Consider the following 25,709-nt stretch of genomic DNA (forward strand, 5'->3'; position numbering starts at 1 on the left):
CCAGGTCATTTGGATGATGACAGCAAAGTTTAAAATCTTTCACAATCTATCTAGTCCATACTATCCTCGAGCAAATGGTCAGGTGGAAGCCACAAACAAGATACTTGTCTCCATCATTTATAAGTCATGTGGAGTGGAACAGGATGACTGGGAGGAGTGTCTCCTCGTAGTACTCTGGGCGTACCGTACAACATACAAGGTGATGACAGGTCACACCCCATTCCAATTTATGTATGGCCAGGAAGCCGTGGCACCGACAGAGTACACTGTACCAAGCCTACGAATTGCTGTTGACAACCGGCTGGGAAATAAGGAGAGTCTAAGTACCCATCTTATGAACCTCACCAAGTTAGATGAACGTCGGATGATGGCGCAGTGGGCGACGGAAGTACTGGCACGACAAATCTCCGACGGACGAACTTCCGTCCCTATCAGTTGGTTCTGAAGTATAATGGCCGCAACGAACTTCGGCCTGGTAAGTTCAAAGTTCGTTGGTTGGGGCCCTATAAAATCAGAGAAGTGGGGAAGAATGGAGCAGTAAAACTTTCCACTTTGGATGATAACCCAATATGTGACCCTGTAAATGACTCGAAGTTGAAACTATATTGAGAACATGATAAACCAATCCTACCAATCAACATGTTGGGATATGCCACAAAGGGAGACTAGACTATCGAACGAAGCAAGGAAGTGGAAGAAGAACCTGTGGTTGTGGCAGAACCCTACCGACACGACGAGGATTGGGCCAAGCCACTCACATTCATTGAAGAAAGACTCGTGCCCAAACAAGTTGAAGGTATTGCATTACCTAGAATTCACAAGCACCTCACAAATGCCTATTTCGGTGATCCAGCCGTATGGATAAGGATCAGGGGGCATTGGAGGAAGAGAGCTCCATACGAAGGATTCCGCGAAGGTTATATTGCATACGACATTGATGAAGAAGCAACGGCTAAAAGGAAGGCAAAATTTGCCGAGAAGGAAGAGGAGCCAATTGACTTGGAGGAAGAGGTAGATTTGGAGTATGGTGCAACCTTAGGACCATGTTTGAAAATGGTACTAAAAGTTGAAGACTTGTTTGTGATAGCATCACGACCTGGCGAGCAGGAAGCAGGCCCCAATGCACTTTACCAAGTGATCCCTAACCCCATAAGGCCACTGCAGGTGGATGGCGAGAAAGTGACATGGTACCAACAATATGGAGGTCGGTACGCATATGGAAGTTATAAAGGAGTGTGACCGGCACCATTGGTGGACAAAATAGGGTACCTGGAATATGTGGGCACGTGTTGCCCTGAGGAGTGTTACAGGAGACTACCACATGTATGTGCATGGTTGCATGACTTAGAGATCAGAGTAAGACCTCAAGAAGATCCCACTGGGGTAAAGAGGAAAATGGAGGATCCGGAGGAGGGTGAGGATCAAGTGGGACCAAGCAAAAAGAGGAAGGAAGAAGACGTTGGCAATAGGGTAAGACCGAGGAAAGGAGTGAAATGTCGGAGACAAAAAGCCAAGTCGCGTAAACAGAAGAAGACAATACAAGCTCTGGAAGAAAAGGTGGTACAAAAAGGTGATAGAAAAAGCACCTGGAGGAAGCAAATTGACAAGCTCTATGGTAAATTAAAGGTACGAGGGTTAACATTGAAAAATTCTTGCCAAGTAAAAATATTTAAAGAGTATTTCAAAAGAAGAATACTAAAAATGGAAAAAAGCTGGCAAATAATAAGAATTAAAGGGGAAGGGTCAAGAGTCATTAAGAAATTAAAAGAAAAGGGAAAAATATTAAAATTGAGCAAAGAAAGATTGACTAAGGAAAAAAAGAAGTTATTTTATAAAAAATTACTAAAGTATGTTTTAAGAACCCTAACCCTGAAGGAAAAAAAAGTGTATAAATCATCCTTGCCGCCTAGATCAAACCAATTAAGCAGCCAGCTGAGAAGCGAAAAAGAGGAAGTCGGAATTTCAAGAAGCCGAAGACAGTCGTATGATACCGTACCATCAGCATCAAAGGAATTGACGTACGTTATCATACTACCATCAGATGAAGTGTCGTACGATACTGTACGAACAACGCAGACCGAACAATATTGTTAGCGAAAGTGGTCGTACAACCTAGTACGAGGTACACTGGAGTGTGAGCAATGGTCGTACGGGGCTGTACGGAGGAGGTCAGCACGAACATCACCAAAGGTAGCATATGGGCCCATACAAACATCAAGCAGTTCGTATGACATCATACGATTGGATGAAAGTTGCAAAGGAACACCGTACGAACGTGTGGGCCTAGCATCGTATGGGTCAGAAGAGACTACGTACGGTTCTGTACGAAGTGTCTAGACTCGCTGGGAAGAATTACGTACGGCTGTGACAGGGTTCTGCACATGGCGTGAAGGCATCAATATTTTTTTTGGGTATTCGTTCAGAGTTGGAAGGAGTCCGTACTGCATTGGCTAAGGGAATTGGGGAAGAAATTGCTGATATCTATGCAGTTCGTATTAAAAAAAAGTCATGAAGGGTTTGGAACCCACGACATTCCGAAAAGTGGAAATCCGTACGGTGAGGGACCCACGACATTGCACGACAAGAAGGATTCAGGAGCAATCACCCCAATTGAAGGTATGGTGAGAACAAGTTGGGGAGACCCCAGCCGTGTGAGAGCTCCAGATTGTTATAATAACGGTCAAGGGCACGAAAAAGTAAAGGGAAAAGCATAGAACCCCAGCCAAACAACAATGATGGCGACAAGTACATGAGAGTCCAGTAGCAGCAGTAAGAAGGCCAAAGTAAGGCCAAAAATTCAACGTGACCTGCAAGGGAAAGTGACAGTGGACACTTTAACATTTGAAAGTGTCACAGGAAGTGAATGCCGCAGCTGGTGGGACAAAACCCCTCTGGACTACGCATTGAAGAAGTCTCTCAGGAAGGCTGAAGTAGACCACGCCATTCAGATGCCGACCTTCAACATAAAGGAGTTTGAACCGGTTCTCCGAACCATAGTGGCTGGCTACGAACCCTGCAGACAAAAATCCATTATAGAGTACCAGGGCTGCAATATCACGTTCTCCTTCAAGCCGCATGACTTCCAGAGGGTATTTGGAATTCCAAAGAGAGGGGAGTCCGCGTCGAAACCAACCACCTAAATGACAAAAGAGAGGAAAGATTTTTTGTTGAGGTTGGTGTGTCGTAGCGGTTTGACTCCTGTAGAGTGGAAGAGCTTGTGGGCAAGTAGCAACAGCAAAGGGCTAAAACGCTCCTTCATTGCCAATGGTGACTGGCAGTGTCTGATGGACCTGGTGAAAAGCACGCTGACAGGGGCGAGTAGGGCTTCGGATATTGCTATTTGGATGATAAGCCTTATGAATGGACTTAGCTTGGGTAGGGTGTATAATTGGTTGCAACTGCTCTCGGATAGAATCAATGAATTTCTTTCCCTGGAACATAAAACATTCTACATGTGCCACCACGCCATCTGCTTGTTCCTGGAAGATGTCCGTACGCAGGTACCCTCAGAGACGTGGGGGAAATTTCAACCGTAGGGAAGAGTAGAGCCAAATAAACCAGCCATGTACTACTGGATCCATTGGGACACCCTTAGCGGTGATGCCATCCAGTCGGCCAGGAAGAAGAGGAAGCAAGATGTAGAGGAGGAAATTTCGGATGAGGATACAAAAGTGGAAGAGGAAGAGACTGAAGATCTGGAGAGCTAGAGTGGTGAGGAAGGGTTTCAAATGGCACCACACAATGTGGATTCGGATGAAGTTGAAGAAGTGGAAGGGGTGGAAGTGTAGCCAGAAGGAGAAGAGGTAGAGAGGCCCATGGCTGAAGGAGTACAAGTGCAAGAAAAAACTATAGCACAGGTAAAGTTTGCAGCCCCAAAGTTACCCCCTTCAGCTCACTTAGTACCCTCGTAGGCATTGACAGTGCCACACCGCTGGGAGAAGCCACCCCAGTTGGTGTGTTATTTCAAAGAGTTCCCGAAGGATCCCCACAGGCACCAGTCCGAGTGTCCTTGCCCTAGGTTGCGCTGGCCATCGAAGGGGTAGTGCAGCCTAGGGACAAAGCCGCACAAACACCTATAGTCGGGGCAATACAGTCAGTTGAGGGAGTCGTACGCACACCTCCAACAACAACGGGAGTGACTATGGAGGGGGATGTACGCACGACGGGGGCAACCGAAGATGTTCACTGTACGGATAACAACTATACAGATGGCAGTATCTTTGGGAGATGTACAAATGACAGTGGCACCACCTTCAGGTGGAGGTGTACCGACGGCAATACCTTCGAGCGGAGATGTACGGGTGACTATGGCCGAAGGAGTAGTACAGAGTGTAGAAGACAATGCATACAGATGAAGGGCCAGTACGAGAGGAATTGGCTGTACTAGATGCTCTTGTGGCAGAGGAGATAGATCAAGAGCAAGACGTGGATCCATCCCTGGACAGTTGGTTGGGGAAGTTTGCCCTTGCACCCCATGCACCATGTCCCCCTTGACCACGCACAATGGCAGTTGGCCAGGAGCAAATTAAAGGATGAAGAGATCGGAGACGTAGGGCAAACCCCGAGGAAGGGGGAGAGCTAACAAGAGAATACACATAGTGTCATCAATTTGGAGGATGAGAACTTCCAATCCGGGAGCAACAGGATGGACACGTAGTCGCCACCAAGGAAGGATCCATCCAGGGGTCTTTGCATTTCACAGCCAAATTCACAGGACCTAGTGGGATCCATTCGACGGTTCATGGAAGAGTTGCAGGGCTTTACAGAGGTATCACGGGGCATTGTTGACCTGGCCTTGTGAGTGGATGCAGGAGCCCTAGTGAAAGCGGAGAAGCTTCTGGCATTTAAGACCTCCGGATGTCAGGAGGAGTTCACACAACAGTTCGTCCAACACGGCTGGCCAGCAGCCGAGACTCCAAAGATGGTGGCAACCTGGCGGGGCACACACATCATGCACGGCCAGGGGGCACTTGGCCCCACTTTGTAGGGTATGGAGAGCTCCTATAGGGAGCTATATTTCGAGATGCAACGGGCCCAGGCCGAGCAACGAGCTACTAAGGAAGAGGCTGTTGGACTCCAAAAGGAGTTGGATAAACATATAGAACTTGCTGCTGTGGATAAGCAGGTTAGATTTGAGCTAGAGGAGGCAACTTCACTCCAATAGACCCATTTGGCTGAACAAAGTGTTCAAATGAAGACATTGGAGGAGAGGGTATCGTCCTTGACATGTCAGGTGGAGCAGAAGGATTAAGATCTGATGGAGGCAACTCTCACGGTGAAGAAAGCTCGTGAACACCAGTTGGTTGCAAAGAGGAACCTACGACTCTGTACGGAGCAACTTCAGTATTCCCGACAGCAGGCTCTAGCTTCTACCACCCCAAGGACGTATTCTCATCCCTCTTAGTCTTAGTTTTCAGTTTTGACTAGCTCCCATTTTGTTTTCGTTGTCTGAAAGATGACTACTTTGGGGGGGGGGGGCTGATGTTAGGCGGCAACTAGGATAATGCTTATAATTTTTCTAGTTGTGGTTTATTAATACTCTGGTTATGTAATAAGTCAATCGTTTGGTTCCCATAGGGGTTAGTCGGCAGTTGTGATGGTTGGCACCCCTATCAACCGTCGGGTCTTACATAACTAGTTTTGGAATGCAATAATGGAAACATCTTTCTTCCATATTGTTGTGATTGTGACTATTAATTTATGTTTTGAATATAATTGGAGTTGCTGGTTATATGTTTAGACTAACCATACAGAGGGAATGGCAATCAGCCAGTCCTTAATGGTATGAACTTAAAGACTTCTATCAAATATTAACCTGAATACACTATCTATAAACAAAATACATAGAATAAAATCAAATGGTGAAGAAGGAGACCATGCACTCACATAAAAATTATAACAGCTTTAACTTCCATTAATTCTGTATAAATTTTGGCAGAGTTTCAGCAACAATTCTAGAACTTCTTACGAAAACAAGGGAACTCCAATCCCTTTATATAGGTTTCCAAAATTGGATGAATGGCCCAGGTTTAATCATACAAGTGGCCCAGATTCATCCTCCAAGAAGTGGCTGCCCATACCTATTTAATAGGAAAAATATCTCCCTACCAATTACCAACTAACTAATAACTACCTATCATAAAGCTGGCCCCCCAAAAAGTGCACCTGCACAGAGCTCAAAATTTTCAAAAGTACTTTAGTGGTGGGAAGAAATAACTATTTTTGGAAAAGTGCCTTTATGATCCCAAGGTTGACTCTTTCTCCAAAAAGTCAGTTTCTCCATCCAAATGGTCTTTCCAGATATCTCAGTTTGTTGTTGAGTCCCAAATAAGGCTTTCATGATGGGGAATCTCGGTTTGCTGCGTGAGTCCCAAATAAGGCTTTCATGATGGGTAGAGCTATACCAATCGTTTCCTGAAATTTGATGTACTCTCTCTCGACCTCCAACATCTTTATGCGGGTTGACTGTAGATCGATTGCCATGTTGACTGCAGCCCTGATAACTTGCCTTCCAAGAGCCTTGACGCTCTTGATCCATTCTCTAACTGCCTTAGTTGTGTTGCACACTCCCTCAAACTCAGCTGTAGTTTTTTGCACCAATGCCAATGGAGGAACATGAGATACAACAGCATGTTGTAGCGGCCTTAGCAAGTGATCTATATATCCCTTAGCCTACTCGGCACGAGCCCGATACATGTTGCGTTCAGTGGTCATCTCATCCAGTTTGAAGTATGTTTTGTACAAAGTCCTTGAACTCTTTTCTCTCTTGCTCCTTAGTCACCTTCCCAATTGGGATACATGTGATGCTGTAATCAGCCAGGGCGACCTCTTCTGCCGGTTTATCCTTAGGCGGGGCAGCAATATGGATCATCTGATTCCTTTGCTCGTCCTTGGTGATCCTAGAATAAGTTCTCGGCTTTTTCTTTCCTTTGGCCTGAGATTCCCCTATCCGAGAAAATATGTCCTCCAGGTTAATTGGTGGCTTGACAGTTGCCTTTCGCTAGGCTCGGGCTATTAGCCATTCATGAGGGATGGTTTGTCCTGATGTGAGTACCAACTCCCCACCTTGTTCTTTGGACGCTTCAGTGGACTCACTGCCTATCTGTGGTTGATCGAACGTAGAAGGTGGATTGGGCGTTGTATCTTGTCCTTTACTCATAGTTGAGTTTTCTCCCACCTCATTGAGCAACTGTTGGGTAGCTTCCAATGGGGGTTGCTCCTTTGTCTCGTGGGGTTCTTCAGTTCTATCTTCCTCCTTTTCTCCTTCAACTGTGGTGTTATTTGTTGTATCACCTTCTTCTTGTTGAGCCTCATGTTTGCCCTCTTGTTGTTTCTGCTTCTCACACTCGTGTTCTCGCGTGTGCTCATGCCTGCTAGTCTCCTCACTTGGCCTAATTTCCCCCTCAACCTGATTTTCAGGCCCATCCAAATTGATGATCAACGTCTCTATTTCTTGCTCATTGAGCTATTGTGCATCATCTATCTCTAGTGGCTTATTTGCAGTGAACCACGGGGACGCGTCCCCCCCATTTTTGGGCGCGTCCCCCCGTCAGAGACGTCTCGGGGACGCGGGGACGGGGACGCGACGTCCCCCGCCGTCCCGCCACCGCCACCCAAACTCCGCCGGGACGGGGAGACGTCCCCGACGCGGAGACGTCTGGGCGTCTCCGTGGGAGACGCCTGGGCGTCTCCCTGTCCCTCAAGAGACGTCCAGGCGTCTCTCGAGGGACGGGGGGACGCCCAGGCGTCTCCCGCATTCCCACGCAAATAAAGCGCATTTTTTATTTTTTTTTTAAGTTTTTTATGACATGTGCTTTTTGGGGGGGGTTAAGGGGTAACCCTAATTGGACGTGGGCCCCACCCTACCCCCCAAAACAACACAAAAACATATTTAGTTTGGATTTCACTCTCATTATGCAAAACTGATTTTTTTTCCAGCAGCTTGAAGAGGAGGAACAGCTTGAAGAAGATTGATTGAAGGGGTGAAAAAAGTGACTACAAGCGTGATAGGAGCTAGAAGAAGCAAGAAGAAGAGGAAGAAGAAGATTCTTCTACATTTTGGAGAGATTTTTCAAGCACAAGGTAGGGTTTTTCAACTTCTTCTTGTTTTTTTTTTGTTTTAGTTTCTGATTTTCATTGTTCTATGTCATTTTTGGTTTTTTTAATTTTTTTTCCCTATTCATCTTAAGACTCAAAATGAGATTTGATGTTGAATCTTGAGGGCAAAATGATTCATCATTTTGCCCTCAAGATTCAACATCAAATCTCATTTTGAGATGAATAGGAAAAAAATTTAAAAATATATTGTTAAACAAGGCTGATTTTATTTTTATTTTTATTTTTATTTTGTGAAATGCAGTGTCAATTTGAAAATTTCACAATGAGCTCCCAAGGCACGAGTGAAGATAACATGGAAATCCATTCTCATAGTGAGAATGATTCAGAATTTGAACCTGAAAATGAGGGGGGTGACCATGGGGCTGATCCTGAAGCCCAATCTAGTTCTATGGCAAGTGCAGCAGCTAGTACAGGTTGCCCTTCAGAGTTGTTGGCACCATATGCTAGGGGTCATTTTGATCCTAAGTCTCCTCTAAAACAGTTTGCTTCACAAATATCAGTACAAGGCACTGCATCACATTCAAGTGGGGGAACAAGGAAGTGGAAGTGCAATATTTGTGACAGAGAATGGTTCGGTAGCATTAGCAGGGTGAATGCACACTTTCTATTTTGGAGAGGAAAAGGCGTGAAACATTGTAAGTTTTTGGAGGAACCCAAAAATATACATTACAGAATTGAGTTTAACAGGCTTTGGGGGGTTCCAGATGACACAAATATTTCAATGCCTACTACTTTGTCTGCTAGGGCATCACTTCACGACAGCCAGAATGTGCCAGTGCCACATACTTATCATGCTTCGCAGGCGGGAGGAATGATGTTTGGATCTCCATCTACTTCCACTTCTACTGCTGCCAGGGCTGGGAAACGTAAGTTGCATACACCACAGAGCAACCCCATTGCTGATATGTTTAATGTGCAGCTGAGAGATGAGATAGATGAATCCATTGGCAATTTCTTCTTTGCCAATGGCATTCCATTTCATGTTTCACGGTCTCCTTATTATAGGAAGATGATAGATATGGTGGCCAAGGGAGGACCATCTTATGTGCCACCAGGGGAGACGAAAATGAGGACCTCGATCTTGGATAAAAGCTATTCCAAGATCAATATTTTGATGGAGAAGATGAAGGCATGTTGGGTGGCATCGGGGTGCAGCATAGTTATGGATGGGTGGACGAACATTAGCCATCGTCCACTCATCAACGTCATGGTCACATGTGCAGAGGGCCCATACTTCCTTAGAGCAGTTGATTGTACAGGGCATCGTAAAGATGCTGATTTCCAGTTTCAGGTCCTCAGGGAGGCTATTGAGGAGGTTGGGCCACAAAATGTGGTCCAAGTAGTGACAGATGCAGCCTATGTGTGTAGAGCAGCAGGGAGACTCGTTGAGGCAGCCTATAGACACATTTGGTGGACCCCATGTTGTGTGCATGCCATGAACAATGCACTCAAGGACATGGGGAAGATTGACTGGATTAGAGGAGTGGTCACCGATGCGAGAGATGTGCAGATGTTTATCTGCAACCACCACATTTCACATGCACTCTTCAGGACCTTCGCGAAGAAGGAGTTCTTGAAACCAGTTGAGACTAGATATGCATCCTATTTCATTCTCTTGGAGAGAATGATTGAGTTGCAAGAGGCATTGCAACTCATGGTTATGACTAATGAGTGGAATAGGTGGGCTGAGGCCAAGACAGAGCAGGGGAGAAGGGTGAAGGAGATAGTGAAGAGTGATGTGTTTTGGACTGATGCGAAATACATTGTCTCCATCATTTCTCCAGTATTCCAGGTGATCAGATATGGGGATGGGGATGCACCTAACCTTGGAGAGGTGTATGAGTGCATTGACTCTATGCTTGGCCAGATGAGGGCTGCTGTGCGAGTGAAGGACCCCTCTCTAGCATTCTACAATGAGCAAATCCGGCCTATCATTCAGAGTAGATGGGACAAGTTGAACACTCCTTTGCATATGGCTGCCTTTGCCTTGAATCCTAAGTGGTACAAGGCTAGACCGGGTAGAACGACACCGATTGAGGATGATGAGGTGAAGGCAGGTTTCTTTAGGTGCATAGAGAAGATGTTTGATTCCAGAGATGCCGGCACAATGCGCACTGAGTGGGGAAGATTTGCCACTCTTAGAGGTTATTCAGATGCAGCAAAGATGGATATAGACATTATGGCACAGGAGGACCCACTTTTGTGGTGGAAATGTCATGGCCCGAAATCTTTGACCACCACTCTAGCCATCCGTCTGCTATCCCAGGTTTCCAGTTCTTCAGCTGCTGAGAGGAACTGGTCTACATATAGCTTCATCCACTCTCTTAAGAGGAACAGACTTACCTCTAAGAGAGCAGAGAAGCTTGTGGCTGTACACAGTGCTTTGCGTCTCATTGACCGCAAGACACTTATGTACAAGGAGAGTCCAGCGGCACGATGGGATGTAGAGCCAGAGGAGCCTTCACAGATTGATGAGGATGATCCTACCACTTCAGATGCAGGGCTAGTTGGTGTGAGCTTGAGGGACCTTGATCCTCAGGAGTCCAGCAGTTCCAGTGAGGAGGAGTTTGCAGATGATTAGAGGCCTCCATTAGCTACAGTTTGAGTTTTCACTTTTCAGTTTTCAGTTTTGTCATTTTGTATTTGACTCGTCTCTTTTGTAATGCTATTGCTACACGTATTTGTATTTGGCTACTCATTGTAATGATGAATCATGTAATCATCTTTATTATTATAGACTTTGCAATGGCATCAGATATTCATATTTTTCGTTTTCCTTTTTCGATATTCATATGATAGAAATGAGAAATCTCCAATTTGACAATTTCATTTGTCAAATTTTATTTACTTTTAGTTTTAGCAATTAGCAATTAGTTACGTATCACTAATCTAAGTAATCTTGGTATTTCCTATAGTTTCATTTGAAATCTAATTCTTATACTGTTATACTGTTATACATCTTTTCAAAACTAGTTTTTCAAGTACTATATGTATATATATGAGCACCACCACCCCGCCACCCCCCCGCCGTCGTCCCCCCCGCCGTCCCCCCGCCGTCCCCAAATTTAGGCCCTTGGTCCCCCCGTCCCCGAGACGCGTCCCCCTCGTCCCCCCGTCCCCCCGTCCCGAACGCCCGTGGAACACTGCTTATTTGCCTATGCGCCAACTGGATCATTCTACGGAGGTGGAGTAGGTAGATGATCAAGCTCAACTACTTCATCGCCCGAGTTGGGGTCTTTAGATGAAGTGGCGACCTCTGGCTTTCTTATTTGGATCTTTTCCCATACATGGGCTTCGAGTGATCGACAGGGGTTCCTCTTTGTCCTCTTTGATGTTCGGGCTCCCCTGCTGGCCTTTGCTTTCTTTCTTTTCTTCTCAGGATTTTCAACTTCTTCCTCCCTTGGCGCACTTTACGCCTCCTCGTCTTCTGAAGACTGGGAATCAAGACCACCCATCAGATTATATGTGAACTGGGTCCCCTCATGGGTTAGCCTCTCTATCTACTGGTATAGCCAGCTATCTGTATATCTCCTGGGACCTTCCATTATGGCTTCTAAATCTGTGATCGGGTCCTGGGCCCAATTAATGGATGGTGGGAGGTCCTTGACTACCTCATAATCTTGGGTCTACAAGCAATCCCCATAATCAACTATCTGATTCGAGACCCGACAGTATTTGAAAATTCTCATTTGCTGAATACTTAACCTTGAGTATTCTCGTCGACGGACCTCAAAGTCGTCCAAGCAGTTAGTCCAATAGTCCTCTATGGATTCTTTACCTCTGTAATGTCTTCCATAAGCCTTCTTCCCTAATCCAGCAGGGTCGAAATACTTCCTGGGGAGGTGTTCTTGTAGGTTGTATGATGCTATCTCGTCGAAGGATTCCTCGGCATGCACAGAGTTTTTGAAGTACACATCATTTTTCCCTATAACCATTGGGAATGTGAATCTTGATTGCTTCTTCTCTGTAAGTATGTGTCCAGCTAGTTGCGCCCGTCTTACAACTTCTAATAGGACCATTCTATCTGACGGATAATGGGGAAGTCGGAATGGAGTTCCCTCGAAGCCTAAAATTCTGATATAGGAAAAATGAGGGAACTGAATGAACCATGCTCCATACTTCAATATCAGCGCATTAGCCTGCTTTGACAACATTATATGCAATCCTCCTTGCATCATTTGGACCATGCGCATCGTGAATGCATCATTAACGTGCTCATACCTGTCGATTGCATAAGCAATGTTGTTTTTCTCCCTTTGAGCTCTGTTGTAATAATGCAGCTGAGGGTAACAGTCGTATACCTTCACCTGATTTGGTCCATTCCCAATTTCTCCTATTTAGATCAACCTTGGCAGCTGCTGATGTCTAGCAAACATGTAAACCAAGTAGGAAGTGATGGTGAAGTATTTCTTCTCTGCAAGCTCGACCAGTTGTGTATGGATGTTGTCGCTTATGATCTGAGCCCAATTGAACTTAGCCTTTCCATTGAAGACCTGCCATGCGAAATAAAACATCCACTCCTCAAATAGGTTAGAGTGGGGGAGCCCCATGACCCGGCTAAGCAGTGTAACCATGTCCCCATATTCCTCAACGAACTCGCTTCTATAGGTCTTTTTGACAATCCTAGTGCTCGAGGCTCTTCTTACTTTGAACCATTCTTTGTTTACTAGTACCTTGTACTTATTGGGATTCATATCAAAAGCGAGTTGGGCCTCATCTATGGTTACCACGCTGGCGCCTTCAAGAAGCAGGATGTCAAATGCTTCTTCGATGGCCTCTGGAATGAAATCAGCCATCACCATTTCATTTGCAACTACCACCCTGCTCTTCGGCTGATAGTGCTTTGCAGCCTTGACCACAAGCTCATAATTCTGAATTGTTGGTGGGAAACCTGCAGCTTGCGCAATGCCGCTTTCTAGCATCCGCTTGGGCTTTCCGTATACATTTGGAGCACATACCCTCTCTCTGAAGTTTTGAATGTCTACCTGCTCGAGGTCTGTATCTCCAACATTCTCCCAATTGCTCTGGACCTTCAACTCTTTTATCACCCCCTGATATTGATACTTCATCTTTTCAAGCTTGTGGGGAATGTCGGCTTTGGACGTCTGTGATGTCACTGGTGCATCAGGTGCTTTGGAAGACTCTGCCACCTGATTAGGCATCTATCTTGCACACCCGGACAAGAATTACGAGACAAGTTTAAGGTGAAAAACGCAGGTTAGCAGTGCCAGAAGACAACGTTAGCACTAATATTGTTAAACAACGAGATAATCAGAATTTGAAAATACGGTAAAACATGCTATTTCAACGACTTGTATTATGTGGATGGAGATTAAATGCAATTTGGATTTGAAAACCTTGGTTAGTTGGTTTGAGCGAGTTTAAAATTTTATTGCTCCCTGCGTTGTTGATGATTGAAAGTCACAAACGCTTTCTGTTTTGAGCGCTTTTTGTTTTCAGACTTGTTCGCTTTGCTGGAGATTTTAAATAAAATGTTTTGATGAAGATTTGGTTTGGAGGGATGGTTTTAGGTTCTTCAGTTTACAGCCAGAATCTTCAAAATTTGTTTGAGTTTTAAATTTAGAGTGGAGGCCGAATTCGAGAGGTAATGGTTTCTTGGGTTTGAATTTTAAAATTTACTTAAATGCTTTCTACATACTAACCTTAGTGTGAATAATATTCATACTCATCAAATGTAAGATTTCAAAACCATTGAAGGGCATTTCCAAGCTTACCTGGCGACGTATTTGAAGTTTATTGACTGCAAATATTGAATGAAATTCTGCATTTGAAGAGTCTTTGCAATTTCGACCTAATGTATTGGAATGAGAGAACGTCCTCCTAGTAATAAAACTCAAACGTTAATAATAGAATACAAACTCGGCATGATAACAACAAACATGCTTTGTTTGCGAACTTGAATTACTTGAAGAATCAGCGACTTTTGGTTTTGCCCTATACCAAACTTGGCGATTTTTACCCAAACATGTGATTTATCTCTGTTAATTTTCGCCCTTCTTGCCTCAACTATCGAACTTTAAAATGCCCTAGACCAAACTTCGACCATTTTACTTAAATGTGCGATTTTGATCTTTTAATTTAAAACTCCTAACTCTTGCCTTCAGATTCTGGATGAGAATGCACGACTTTAGGTTAAGCGCCCAGCGAATTCGGGAATCATTTCATGAAATGAGCGATTTTGCTAAACTTGAGATTTTTGGTAGGAATGCACGACTTCGCACGATTTTGTCCTAGCTCGCGACTTTGGGAAACTTGGATTTTCTCCTTTCACTTGCGTGACTCCTTGTTTCTTGGTTATGAACGCTAGAATTTGGCGACTTCTGAAAAATTTACGATTTTGCCTTTAGTTTTATACGCCCCTTTCTTGCTTCGCACATTTTACCTCTTTTGTGCTATTTTTAGGCTTTACTTTTAAGTTAAAATATCCCTCTCTCACAAACTTCGCTCACTTTAACTCATTTGTGCGATTTGTGTTCTTTTGCAAGCTTTGTTTGAATGCTCTTTATTTCGGGTATTTTGACCCTTTTGCACGATTTTGGACCTTTTAGTTACAACGCCCTCTTGTAAATTTCGGGTTATTTAGGTATTTCGCGTGATTGTTTTTAAGTTGTAACGTCCTTGTGCAAACTTTGGGCTATTTGACTGTTTTGCATGACTTTTCTAACTGATGACGCCTCTCAACTTCGCACATTTTGACTTATTTGTGCGATTTTTGCTTCTTTTGCCTCACATTGTCAAAACTTCGGGCCTGTTGGGCGAAATGAGAGATTTTTCAGTTTCATTTTTAAGTTAAAATGCCCCTTTAAAAATTCGGGCTTTTTAGGGCTAATTGTGCGATTTTGGCATTTAACTTAAGGCGTATTTTTCATTAAGTCCAAAATTCGGGTTCTATACCTGAAATGCGCGATTTTACTCTAGGCGCAAATTTTGCTTTAGAATGAAATTCTGAATTTTCTTATACAAGGTGCAAACTTTCTTTTTATGTTTCTTGCAAAATGGCCTAAAATGCTGAACTTTCAACATACCCTCCTCAATTCTCAATGAAATTTGGCGATGTTGACTTAGATGCGACTTTGTTCTCATTCCCTTAACTAGCAAAACTCACCAAAATACCGAACTTTACTCACCTTTTGCAAGATTAGATAAAGGGCCGAGTTTTTCCTCATTTGCTCATTTAAGCAAAATTGTGATATTTTCACCTTAGTGAATTTCAGCTGCATTTACGTATTGATTCCTTGGAACCATCTCCCCTTAGGCCCAATTCATGCTTTACTACCTCCAGGACTCGGGACCTTCGATCAGCTTTCAACTCTAGTTTAAATCATCTCTCCAAGGTCTACTCTCCCATTGTCGCAATCTACTCTACCTATCTACGGAAACTCCTACGCAGGACCTCAATGAGGTAACAATGAAAGGGGGGACCCTGTCGACAACGGGGAGTGTGTGCAAGGCACAACACATAGCTTCCTTCATTACGGGAGGACCTTCTATAGCATGAGTTCTTTTCAGGTGTGGCTCTCCTTTCCTCTGTGGCGTGAGTTATTTGTTGGCATGACCCTCAGTATGGCGGGAATACCATAAGTTGTGGCATGAGTTTATTCACTGTGCAAGCCTTCTTATGGTCAAGAGACTGAATTATTTGTTGGTCGTTTACTATCTTGTGGCATGTGGAATCTCTCAAGGCGATGTACCTTTCTCTAACATGGTTATTCATCGTGTGGAGTTGCTTGTGGCGTGGTCTTTGTTTTTGGGTATGGCTTCTCACCTTTCTAGCGTAAGCTGTACACATTGGATGTTACTCTGCTGATGCAAATAGAACTCTTGGAGCCAATCTATCACTTCTACAGACCAGAATAAAGGATTGAATACTTGCTGAGTATAGATGTGGTCTTTTCTGCTAGTAATCCTCTTATTACCAATTCTAGTGGTCAGCCTGCTTTGTTGAGATGGAATCTGCAATGTATGAGGCATTTAATGAGTATGCTAGAAGATTGAGGACGATTATCTCATGGAAGGAAATTAAATGCTGCTGTGCAGTTCTGAGATCAATAACAAAATCAATCAAGATGACTTGTTTTTTCTGAGATTCAAGGTCAGGAAATTCATTATCTTGTTTATTTCTGAAAACTGTACTTTTTTCTTAAAATTATTTATGCTGGAAGTGTGTTGTTTAATTTTATTTGTTATGAACTTCACTTGAATATGAATGCCAAATCTCAAGCTAAACCCCTCTAGAAAAACAATAAACAAATCAACTTGCCAAGTTTAAGTTCAGAGCAGAAATACAGAGTTTAGATTACTTTCATATGGTAATCTTGTGAATGAATAAAATTGGGCAAAATTGGTTAATGGTGCGTTGGATTTTCTCTGTTCCAGGCAAGCTGTGAAGATTAGCATTGGCTGTCATTTTCATCTGTTTTACAAGAGCTGTTAAGAGTTGCAATCTATTTCTGGATAAGGTTTCTCTCTTTGTTGAAGTGTCCCCATAAATTGCATCATACCAAACACCTTACATATAACAGCAGTAAGGGAAGTTTAGTTAAGCTGGGCAATTTTCCCGTTGGGACATTATATGCAACCTAAATCTCTTATAACTTTAAGAAATTTGTGCTCATTCATAGGGCATTTGAGCTTGACATTTAGTGCATGACCATGTAACATTTTACATACTGGAGATTATTATTGCAAGCAACTAAAGTATGCATATAATTGCAGAGTCTAATGATTAAAGTTCAAACTTGAAACTAGATAAATTGCTGCTTTCCTTTATACATGAAAGTGATGTATTCATGATAGATAAAATTTAAAAAACCTAATTTCCAAGTGTAGAGGGAGACTAACAAAACACAATACAATCACAAATCATATTTCATGATAATCACAATGATAGAAGAGATAAAACAAGATGGAGTAAGCCAGTATTCAAGCTCAAACGACCAATGCTTGGTCCTCTACATCTATGTACTTTAATAATGGCTCAACATCATCTCCCTCATTCCCTGAATTGTCTGCTTCATCAACCTTTGAGTGCATTTAAATTTTGGGAACGTGTTCAGACTTCAGATTGCAATAATGACATTTAATTTTCCATTATCTCAAAAATTTCAGCTGAATGACCTCTCCCACCCTCAGTTGTGTATGCAGAAATTCCTCTTTGTCAACCAATAAGAAATTTGGTAATGTTAAACAGAAATCATATACCTAGAATTTAGCAGCTTGAACTAAATATTCAATAATAAATATTTGTCAACCCTTGCAAAGACAAAACTGTAGACCTGATTTAGTTGCAGTAGAAATAACAAATTGTATGGCTAAATGAAATCCCAATTTGCACAGCCAAAGATGGTAATCACGACTGTCCTTGGCAATAACTGGAAGCCGCAATAAGAATATAAAGATACGGCAATCTTGTTATTAAATCAGCAAAATGGTACGACTAGTACAAATATCAACATGGCTGGAAAATGGACTGGTACAGCCAGCAAAAATGATAATAATATTTGTCACTGAATACCAATAAAATATTCTAAAACCATCACAAGGATAATAATATTTATCACTGAATACCAATAAAATATTCCAAAACCATCACAAGTCTGATAACCAATATAAACTCATTGAAAAATACAATCACCAAATTGAAATGGGAAAACAATTGCAAACTATTAGCTCACTAGTAATCCTTGGATTGAATTACTCATATGAATGCGAGGATTTTTGTCTTTGAGTCCATTTCCCAAAAGTTAAAATTTTATTTAACTGCTCAACCATTAAAGTTATTAGTTCCATTTATTTTTTGTGGAGTAAGCTTTCCGTGGGAAGTGTTGGAGTCCTGCCAGTCAATGGAATTAGTTTGTCAAGTCTTTTAAGGTATTCACACTCAACATGTGGTAAGGATTACACATTATCACATGTCTATATTTTTCTTTTTAGTATTGAAACATTTTTAGTACAAATATTTGAGCCTTTATGAAACTTTGCATGCAATCAAAATTATTGTCAATATTCATGTCATTCTTGTCAAATAATTAAGTCATCAGGTGGTGGTTTGTTTTTGTCATCTGACAGCGTTTGCAGTTTACCCACAAATGATGATTGTCAAATGTAGAGAGTTGAGTTTTGAATGTTAAGATGGCTCCAACACTGGATGAGAAAGGATTTCACACTTTTATTGTGGAATAATGAGTCCAAAATTTTGCCAAAAAGTGGCAACCCCGCCTAAGTGAATGGGTTTGAAAATCAAAATTAGTTGCACAATTTGAGTGGCACCTAGAAAAGAGCTATTAAAAGAACATAAGGGATGGTGCACTCTCGCATGTGGCATTGTAGGGGAAAAACTTGACAGCTGGCATGTTGTCATTAAAACTATATGTCATGCCCCATCTAAAACCCTAGTCGCAACATTAAAAAATCCCAAATCACAACCACAATTGAGTTTCTCTTGACACATGGGCCGACCCATGTCTGGTGCAATTATGGATAAAAAAGAGATGCAAAAATAATCTTTTATTTTTTGATTGACCCTGTCCTATGAGCCGACCTTCTCTCAAGGAAATTTATAAATAAAAAAGGGTTTATTCATGCTTGGCCGACCAGCATTGAAGAGAGGTAACCATTTGTTTGAAGAGGCACTTCAATGGGTATAAATAAGAGTTTTTGGAGGGTCATTCAAGGGGGGGAGGAATCAAGGAAAATCAATCCTAGTCAAGTAAAGACTCGCAGCAGAAAATAAAAAGAAATATCATTTCAAGGGAGCAGACTAAAATATATTTACAGCAGACCTAAAAATATTATTAAAGCAGACATCTGAACATATTAGCGTCATCGGCTCCAAGGAATACAGCAATCAGCAAAAGCAAATAATATCCAGATCAGAAAAGACGTGTGTAAGCAGCAGACACACAAACAAGATCATACTCTAACTGATCCAATTCAGATCTATGTTACCAGAACGAGAAACGAAAAACGCAACTGCAACGACAACGTGATGAGAAATGGTAAATTTAGAAGTTGCATGTAAGAAACAGATAAGATATATATATATATATATATTTTAAAATAAAAAATTTAAACGAGTACCACTATTTTTGAAGTATAAAAATTTGAAAAACAATTTTATCATCAATAGTTAATGATTAAATCAAACAGCTCTTTAAACTAACGATGATGAATTGTACAGTTCTGTAATCGGCAATTAAATAAATAAAAACTAGTACTTTACACCTGTTATTTCTAAGGAATCAGTAAGTCTAGGAAAAGTCTAGAAACTCGTTAATAACAGCGAAAGTGTAATATCCCCCTTAATTTTTTCCACAATTACATTCAACGCAACACTTGTATGGTTAGGAAATGAAAACGAAATGCTTCTCAAAGTAACCGTCCACTTTCTGATCACCGAGAGCCCAATCTAGGAGGGTGAGAGCATATAGTGATGAGGGGATTATTAGATGCCAATAACTGAAAATGATTACAATCTTTGGGCGGCAAGCCAGCCCCTTCCGCTTATACAGCGAGATATTGAAAGCAATGCAATCACTTGGCGGTAAACCAGCCAAGGACAAGCCAAAGAACTGAAGAGTGCAATCACTCAAATGCTTGTTCAGCAGGAGGGCTAGAAATGAAATTCAAATCAACTCTACCACTTATGCAACAGGAGGATAGTATTACAATATCCAAAATAGGTGGCAAAGCCAACCTCTTCCACTTATGCAGTGGGACTTAAAGCAATAATCCAATCAGATGGCTATTAGTACTACTAACCAGCTTACAATGCATAATATGGATTACAAACTAAGAGAAAATCACTATTCCAAGATAGGCAGCATGGCCAGCCTCTTCCACTTATTTAATGGAACAAGAAAGAACAATAGGAACTGTTGTTAGTACTACTACCACAATTACAATATGAATCATAGAAATAAAAAATGGAGGACCAACAACCGCAAATAATAACCAAGTTTCTTCTTTCCACACCAATAAACTTACACACCCCAAAATCAACTCCCAACACCAAAAATATCAAGGCACACCAAGAAAGCTCTTCACACAACAAACTACAAATTCTGAAATCAACAATAACACACTGAAAATACGCATACCAGCAAGCTACGGACACACTAAAATGCTCACAACTTCCCCAAATCAACTCTGAATTCCACCAAATCAAAATCAAATGAGAGATATAACATAGACAACACAAATAGAACCTCAAACCTACACCACGAACACCACAAACAATCAGCACACAACCCAAGGCAGCAATGAAAAATATGTCCTAGCTGAAAAAGTTCGATTTGCAACAATAAATCCAAATCAGCAAACTTGTGGCTGTAAATTGGTAGACCGCATTGCCTTGGTAGTAGGAAACTTCAAAGCCAATACCCAGAATGATATAATCAACAGGCAGGGAGTTATGAACAAAAGATTGCTTCAACCACACCAAAAACCAGCAACACTGAAATCCACACCACATTGAAAATCTGAAAATGCACACTAAAATCGAACCACACATTCAGAAGATCCAATCACAGCTAGGAGTGATGTCTCACACTCAAAGTCTGACAAGAGCCGTAGGAGGTATTCACCCTCGAAGATTGTCTGGAGTCAATCCGATAGCATAACGGTGTAAATTGTCTGAGATATCAAAACAAGAGCCCAACACTCTTATTTATAACTTTTTGGAGCCCCAAATTCAAATTCAACTCCCTCCAAATTTCCATGAAATGAAATGAAATGGCATTACACTTGGGCGTCCAAACCAAAATAACTTTAACTTGGCAAAAATCATATTTTCCCCTTAGTGGCCGCCCAAATAATCAACCATCAAATGTAATGTAAAGTTGTAATTCTTTTTAATAAAATATAACTCCATGGGCATCCAAACTTAGTGAATAAAACATTAAGCTATCCTCAAAGTGGTCATCAAAAGCATAAACGGCATCACCATATAAATAAATTGTATCTTTTTTAATTCAATCCCTTATCTCTCCATAGTGGCGTCAAGAATCAAGATATTCAACCATAGGTTAAAGTTCTGCTAAATATTTCCTAAATGTGATGCCAAATTAACATAATTAATTCAACAATAGAATATGACACCAAAATAAAATATTAACCTGTCATTTAATTGATAAATGACTAAGTCCAATAAACTGCACTCTGGTACCCCATTATGAAGGTAAAATATTTCACCAAATAGACTTGGGATAAAAATATTATTTTCTCTTTTTTTTTCCTAAGTTGTCCATTCGAAAAATAATCAAATATTAAAACCATATGCCTAAGGTAGTAATATAATAAAAATACCTTCACCTCAAATACTGATTATTGCCAAATTGAGCCGAGGACTGAAATGCTAGAAATTACCAAAACTAAACTGAACTGCTAAAAATAGTCATCTAGGTGAACACAAGATCCTGCCAAAATACTACTAGAAATAACCACTGAGATTAGCTGCAGAATCCCTACCAAAAATAACATTGCCAAAAATAGTACTTACTATAAATAGCATACTGCTAAAATAGTAAGTGTTTCCAAAGTGATTTTTACCACATTCTAAGCAGCTGCCAAACTTACTAAAAATAGTAAGTCTTGAAGAGGTCGTCAGATTGGTTTCCATGTTATACCATCGCAAAGCTCTCAGAAAACCCAGAAAAACCCAGAGAACTCAACTGCTTCTGCCTCCACTTATGAAAAATAGTAAGTTGATCAAACTCCATAACTTGCTATGCCTGTACCCTCACTGAGAAGCTTTCTGAAAACCTAGAAGGAATCCAGAACACAGACTAACAAATTGCAACAGGTAAGCCTTCGAAACTGCAGAAACATCCTCCCAGAGGTAGGAAACCCTAATTGTTGCTTCCGACTAGCCTACAGGTCTCCAAAATAGGCTAAGGGTTAGTTAAACTGATTACTGCTGAGAAGGGGACATTACAGTCCGCCCTCCCCAAGATTGCTTATCCCCGAGCAATGCCACCACAACTCTAGAGAATTTTAGATTGATCCACACCAAAGCGAGTATGATCCCAGGGTCCCATGCCCGTCTCAGAAAGAACCCACCATGCTGATGTTGTGCCACTCTGATTAACATCACGCCAAAACTGCACTAACCTCCCTTGTAACTCCAAAATGTTACCATCCATGATGATCAGATTGAAAAATCTTGAAGGACTGACATCAATATCGTTCAACATCTCATGCCCATAAAGCTCTTAGTAATCAATATCAATAATGCCACTATCTATCACAAGCCTGGGCAATAGGAAATAAAGTCTACACAACTCACAATCAAACTCCACAACATATCTCCCCAACGTGTCAAGCAGAGCCATGACTGGAAATGTGACTTCTCCAAATCTCCCTACAAAGAGGAAAACAATCCTTTGCAGGTGCTCAACAAATTCATTCTCATAACTCCACATGAATCTACTAGGCCTCAATTGAATTATTCTAGTACAACCATGGAGGGCTTCTGAAATCTCTTATAGTTTCCACTCCAAACACCTCAGAATGATGAACCATGGAAAGCAAAGGTTCACTGTCCCAATCATAAGTAGAAGAGAGGGCATAAGGATAACCTTTAGTTAGAGCTTGAACACTTCCCATACACGGATACTGATTGCCCCAACTCACCATACCTCTCACTTGAGACCATAAACCCGTCCTTCCAAGCGGCTCTGAAGTTTGAAAAAGAGTACACCAGCAGCCCACCAAGTCTGAAATGAATGACTTGAGATTTGATTTTAGGAAAATCAGCATCCAAGAAGATGAACAGCTGCTGCAACACAGAAAATCATCATCCAAAACAACACATATGCTCATGTTCAAGGCTGGAAAACACCTCCAAGCAATCTCCAATTGAAAACCATTACTTGCATGACCAAAGAAATTGCACCAACTCCTCTGAATGAGAGCAAACCATAAAATGAAGTGGTTAATCTGCAACCAATCAGCAAGCCCAAATCTGAAAATCTGATCCATTCTTTCCTAAAGAAGATGCTCAAGAGTATGCATTTGTTCAATGGTCCAATTTTGAAACAATATCTCATGGTTGCAAGTTGCACTTAGATCCCAAACTCTGCAATCTAATCCACCCTCATCATTGAAGTCAAAAGGGATTCCCACATCAAACTTGAAAAGTGGATTAACAAATGTCCAATCAGCATCTGTATCAGGCAACGAACTATCAACCTGCTGATTACTATCAGAGTCATGCTCCAGCCAAACATTCTTCTGCTCCAAAATCACTTTTTTTCAAATCTTTGGGGACAAATAGTAAGATCATACTCCTCCTGAATGCAATCAAGCTCCAACATTACCTGATTGATCTCCTTGGCCATTTCTCTATTCTCTTGCTCTCTTAAATGTTTGGCCTCATAGAGCTGATCATTTGCTTCAAGAAGTGTCTCTTGGACACTTTTGAAAGAAAGCCTAGTGGAATCGAGCTCAATGGTGAGCTCACTAACCTCTCCCCTCAATTGCTTATTCAAAGACAAAGTCTCATTAGCAAACTTTGTGGCAACATCTCTATCATGCATCATGTGTAAGAAAACCAATTTTATTCCTTCCATTGTGTTCTTGATCGTGTGCAAATCAGCAAGGGGAATATTTTGTTCACATTGGTCTCTTGGTGTCACGAAGATGAATTTTCAACTAGGCTTCTAATGTCATCCAATCTAGATAAAGTGTGTATTTCATTTTCAGCAGACACCAACAATTCATTCTTCCAATCATTAGAATGCAAGGCAAATGTATTGTTGTTATAATGAATACCAAAATCACAACTATCACACTGGGCATCAAAGTCTTCTAAGCTGTCACAAATCACACTTGCCTCTTCTTTATCACCCTCAACAATGAACTATGAATCTAAATCAACGAGGCCACTATGTCTATCCTCAAGATCAGCAACATGCATTGATAAATCAATCATGTCATCAACACCATCAATGCCATCTTCCATGTAAACATTTTTCTTTAAAACCAATACAATATTAGGATCAAATGTAAATTCATCCCATGTTGGATCCTCTTCAAACTTAGTTTCTTTTACACCTGGATCCCAAATGCTAAAAGCCTGAAAACCAAATGCCAACTTAGATTTTGAATCTTCTCTTGGTTTCCACACCTTGCTATTCTCACCAAGAGAAATGCTAGAGCCAAGTGATGCTCCATCTTCTATCTCATACAATGGGTTATTGGATGTTATCCAATTCTGATCTAGGGTATGAAGTGAATTGCCACTATGGTCAAGATCTAAATCAGAATCATAATACTTGTCAACATTGATCCCATAGCTGTCCCAGCCCTCTTGTGCGTCCTCATCATCACTTTCAGCGGTGTTTTCTGGATCCAATTCACCAAGATGACTAACTTCATGCTCAAAATCAGCTTCATGTGAAGATAAGTCTGATTTCCTCTCAGAAATTAAATCAGCTTCATCAATTCTAACCTGCATATCTGTATCATGCTCTTCATTCTTGAACCCATTGGTCTCAAGACCAACATTGATTGAATCTGAATTAGGCTTCAAAATCGTTGTTTCGTTCTTTCCACAAAACCAATCATCATTTTTTCTAATTTCATGCAAGTTTGAGGGAGTATCTTGAGGCTTTGTCACACATTCTTCATATGTCAAGACAACCTTCCCATCCAAACGTTCAGATTTTGCAGCACTCATTGTGTATACCCTTTCTTCTCTCCTCTTCTTCTTTTGGTTCAAAAATTGGTCCAAGGTGAGGATATTCTGGATCTCTGCAGGGAGAGAAGCATACTCCATGTAACTATTCCTTATTTCATCCACTATCGGTATCTCAATTTCAGCCGGAGGCACTTCCTTGGGTAGGAAGACGGGTTGCAAAGGTTTTGATACTAACCCTCCAGGTGTTCCTCCATTGTTGCTTCCATGATTACTCCTATTTCCATTTCCTCTAGCATTTTGATTAAAAGTGGCAAACAACTGGAACATCATGTCCATCATGGTGTCAAAATTTTTCTTAACTCTCGCCACAACCCCATTGGCAACATTCTAATCTAATGTTCTCTCTGCCATTGAATCCACCACTGTTTCTCTGTCACTCAAGGAGAACTTCGATCACTTGGAACAAACAGGCTAGCAGGAAAACCAACTCTGATACCACTATAATATCCCCCTTAATTTTTTCATATTTTTTTTCCACAATTACATTCAACACAACACTTGTATGGTTAGGAAATGAAAACCAAATGCTGCTGAAAGTAACCCTCCACTTTCTGATCACCAAGAGCCCAATCTAGGAGGGTGAGAGCATACAGTGACGAGGGGATCGTTAGATGCCAATAACTGAAAATGATTACAATCTTTGGGCGGCAAGCCAGCCCCTTTCACTTATACAGTGGGATATTGAAAGCAATGCAATCACTTGGTAGTAAACCAGCCAAGGACAAGCCAAAGAACTGAAGAGTACAATCACTCAACCGCTTGTTCAGCAGAAGGACTAGAAATGAAATTCAAATCAACTCTACCGCTTATGTAGCAGGAGGATAGTATTACAATATCCAAAATAGGTGGCAAAGCCAGCCTCTTCCACTTC

The 25,709-nt window shown here is 41.6% G+C and overlaps 2 protein-coding genes across 6 annotated transcripts in view; both read left to right on the forward strand.

The window, feature by feature from the left end:
• LOC131063514 (uncharacterized) overlaps nucleotides 1-25,709 on the forward strand; it is a 181,574-nt gene that overhangs the window by 82,565 nt on the left and 73,300 nt on the right. The window lies entirely within an intron of this gene.
• On the forward strand, nucleotides 7,805-10,716 carry LOC131856077 (uncharacterized). Its single transcript, XM_059207301.1, has 2 exons — nucleotides 7,805-8,082; nucleotides 8,360-10,716. The coding sequence occupies exon 2, from the start codon at nucleotides 8,381-8,383 to the stop codon at nucleotides 10,697-10,699; it is 2,319 nt and encodes a 772-aa protein (XP_059063284.1). The 5' UTR covers nucleotides 7,805-8,082; nucleotides 8,360-8,380; the 3' UTR covers nucleotides 10,700-10,716.

This window comes from Cryptomeria japonica, chromosome 6, assembly GCF_030272615.1.
Source record: "Cryptomeria japonica chromosome 6, Sugi_1.0, whole genome shotgun sequence".
Classification (NCBI taxonomy): Eukaryota; Viridiplantae; Streptophyta; class Pinopsida; order Cupressales; family Cupressaceae; genus Cryptomeria; species Cryptomeria japonica.

Coding starts and splice junctions, on each gene's coding strand:
- LOC131856077 (XM_059207301.1), top strand. CDS start 8,381: ATGAGCTCCCAAGGCACGAGTGAAGATAACATGGAAATCCATTCTCAT.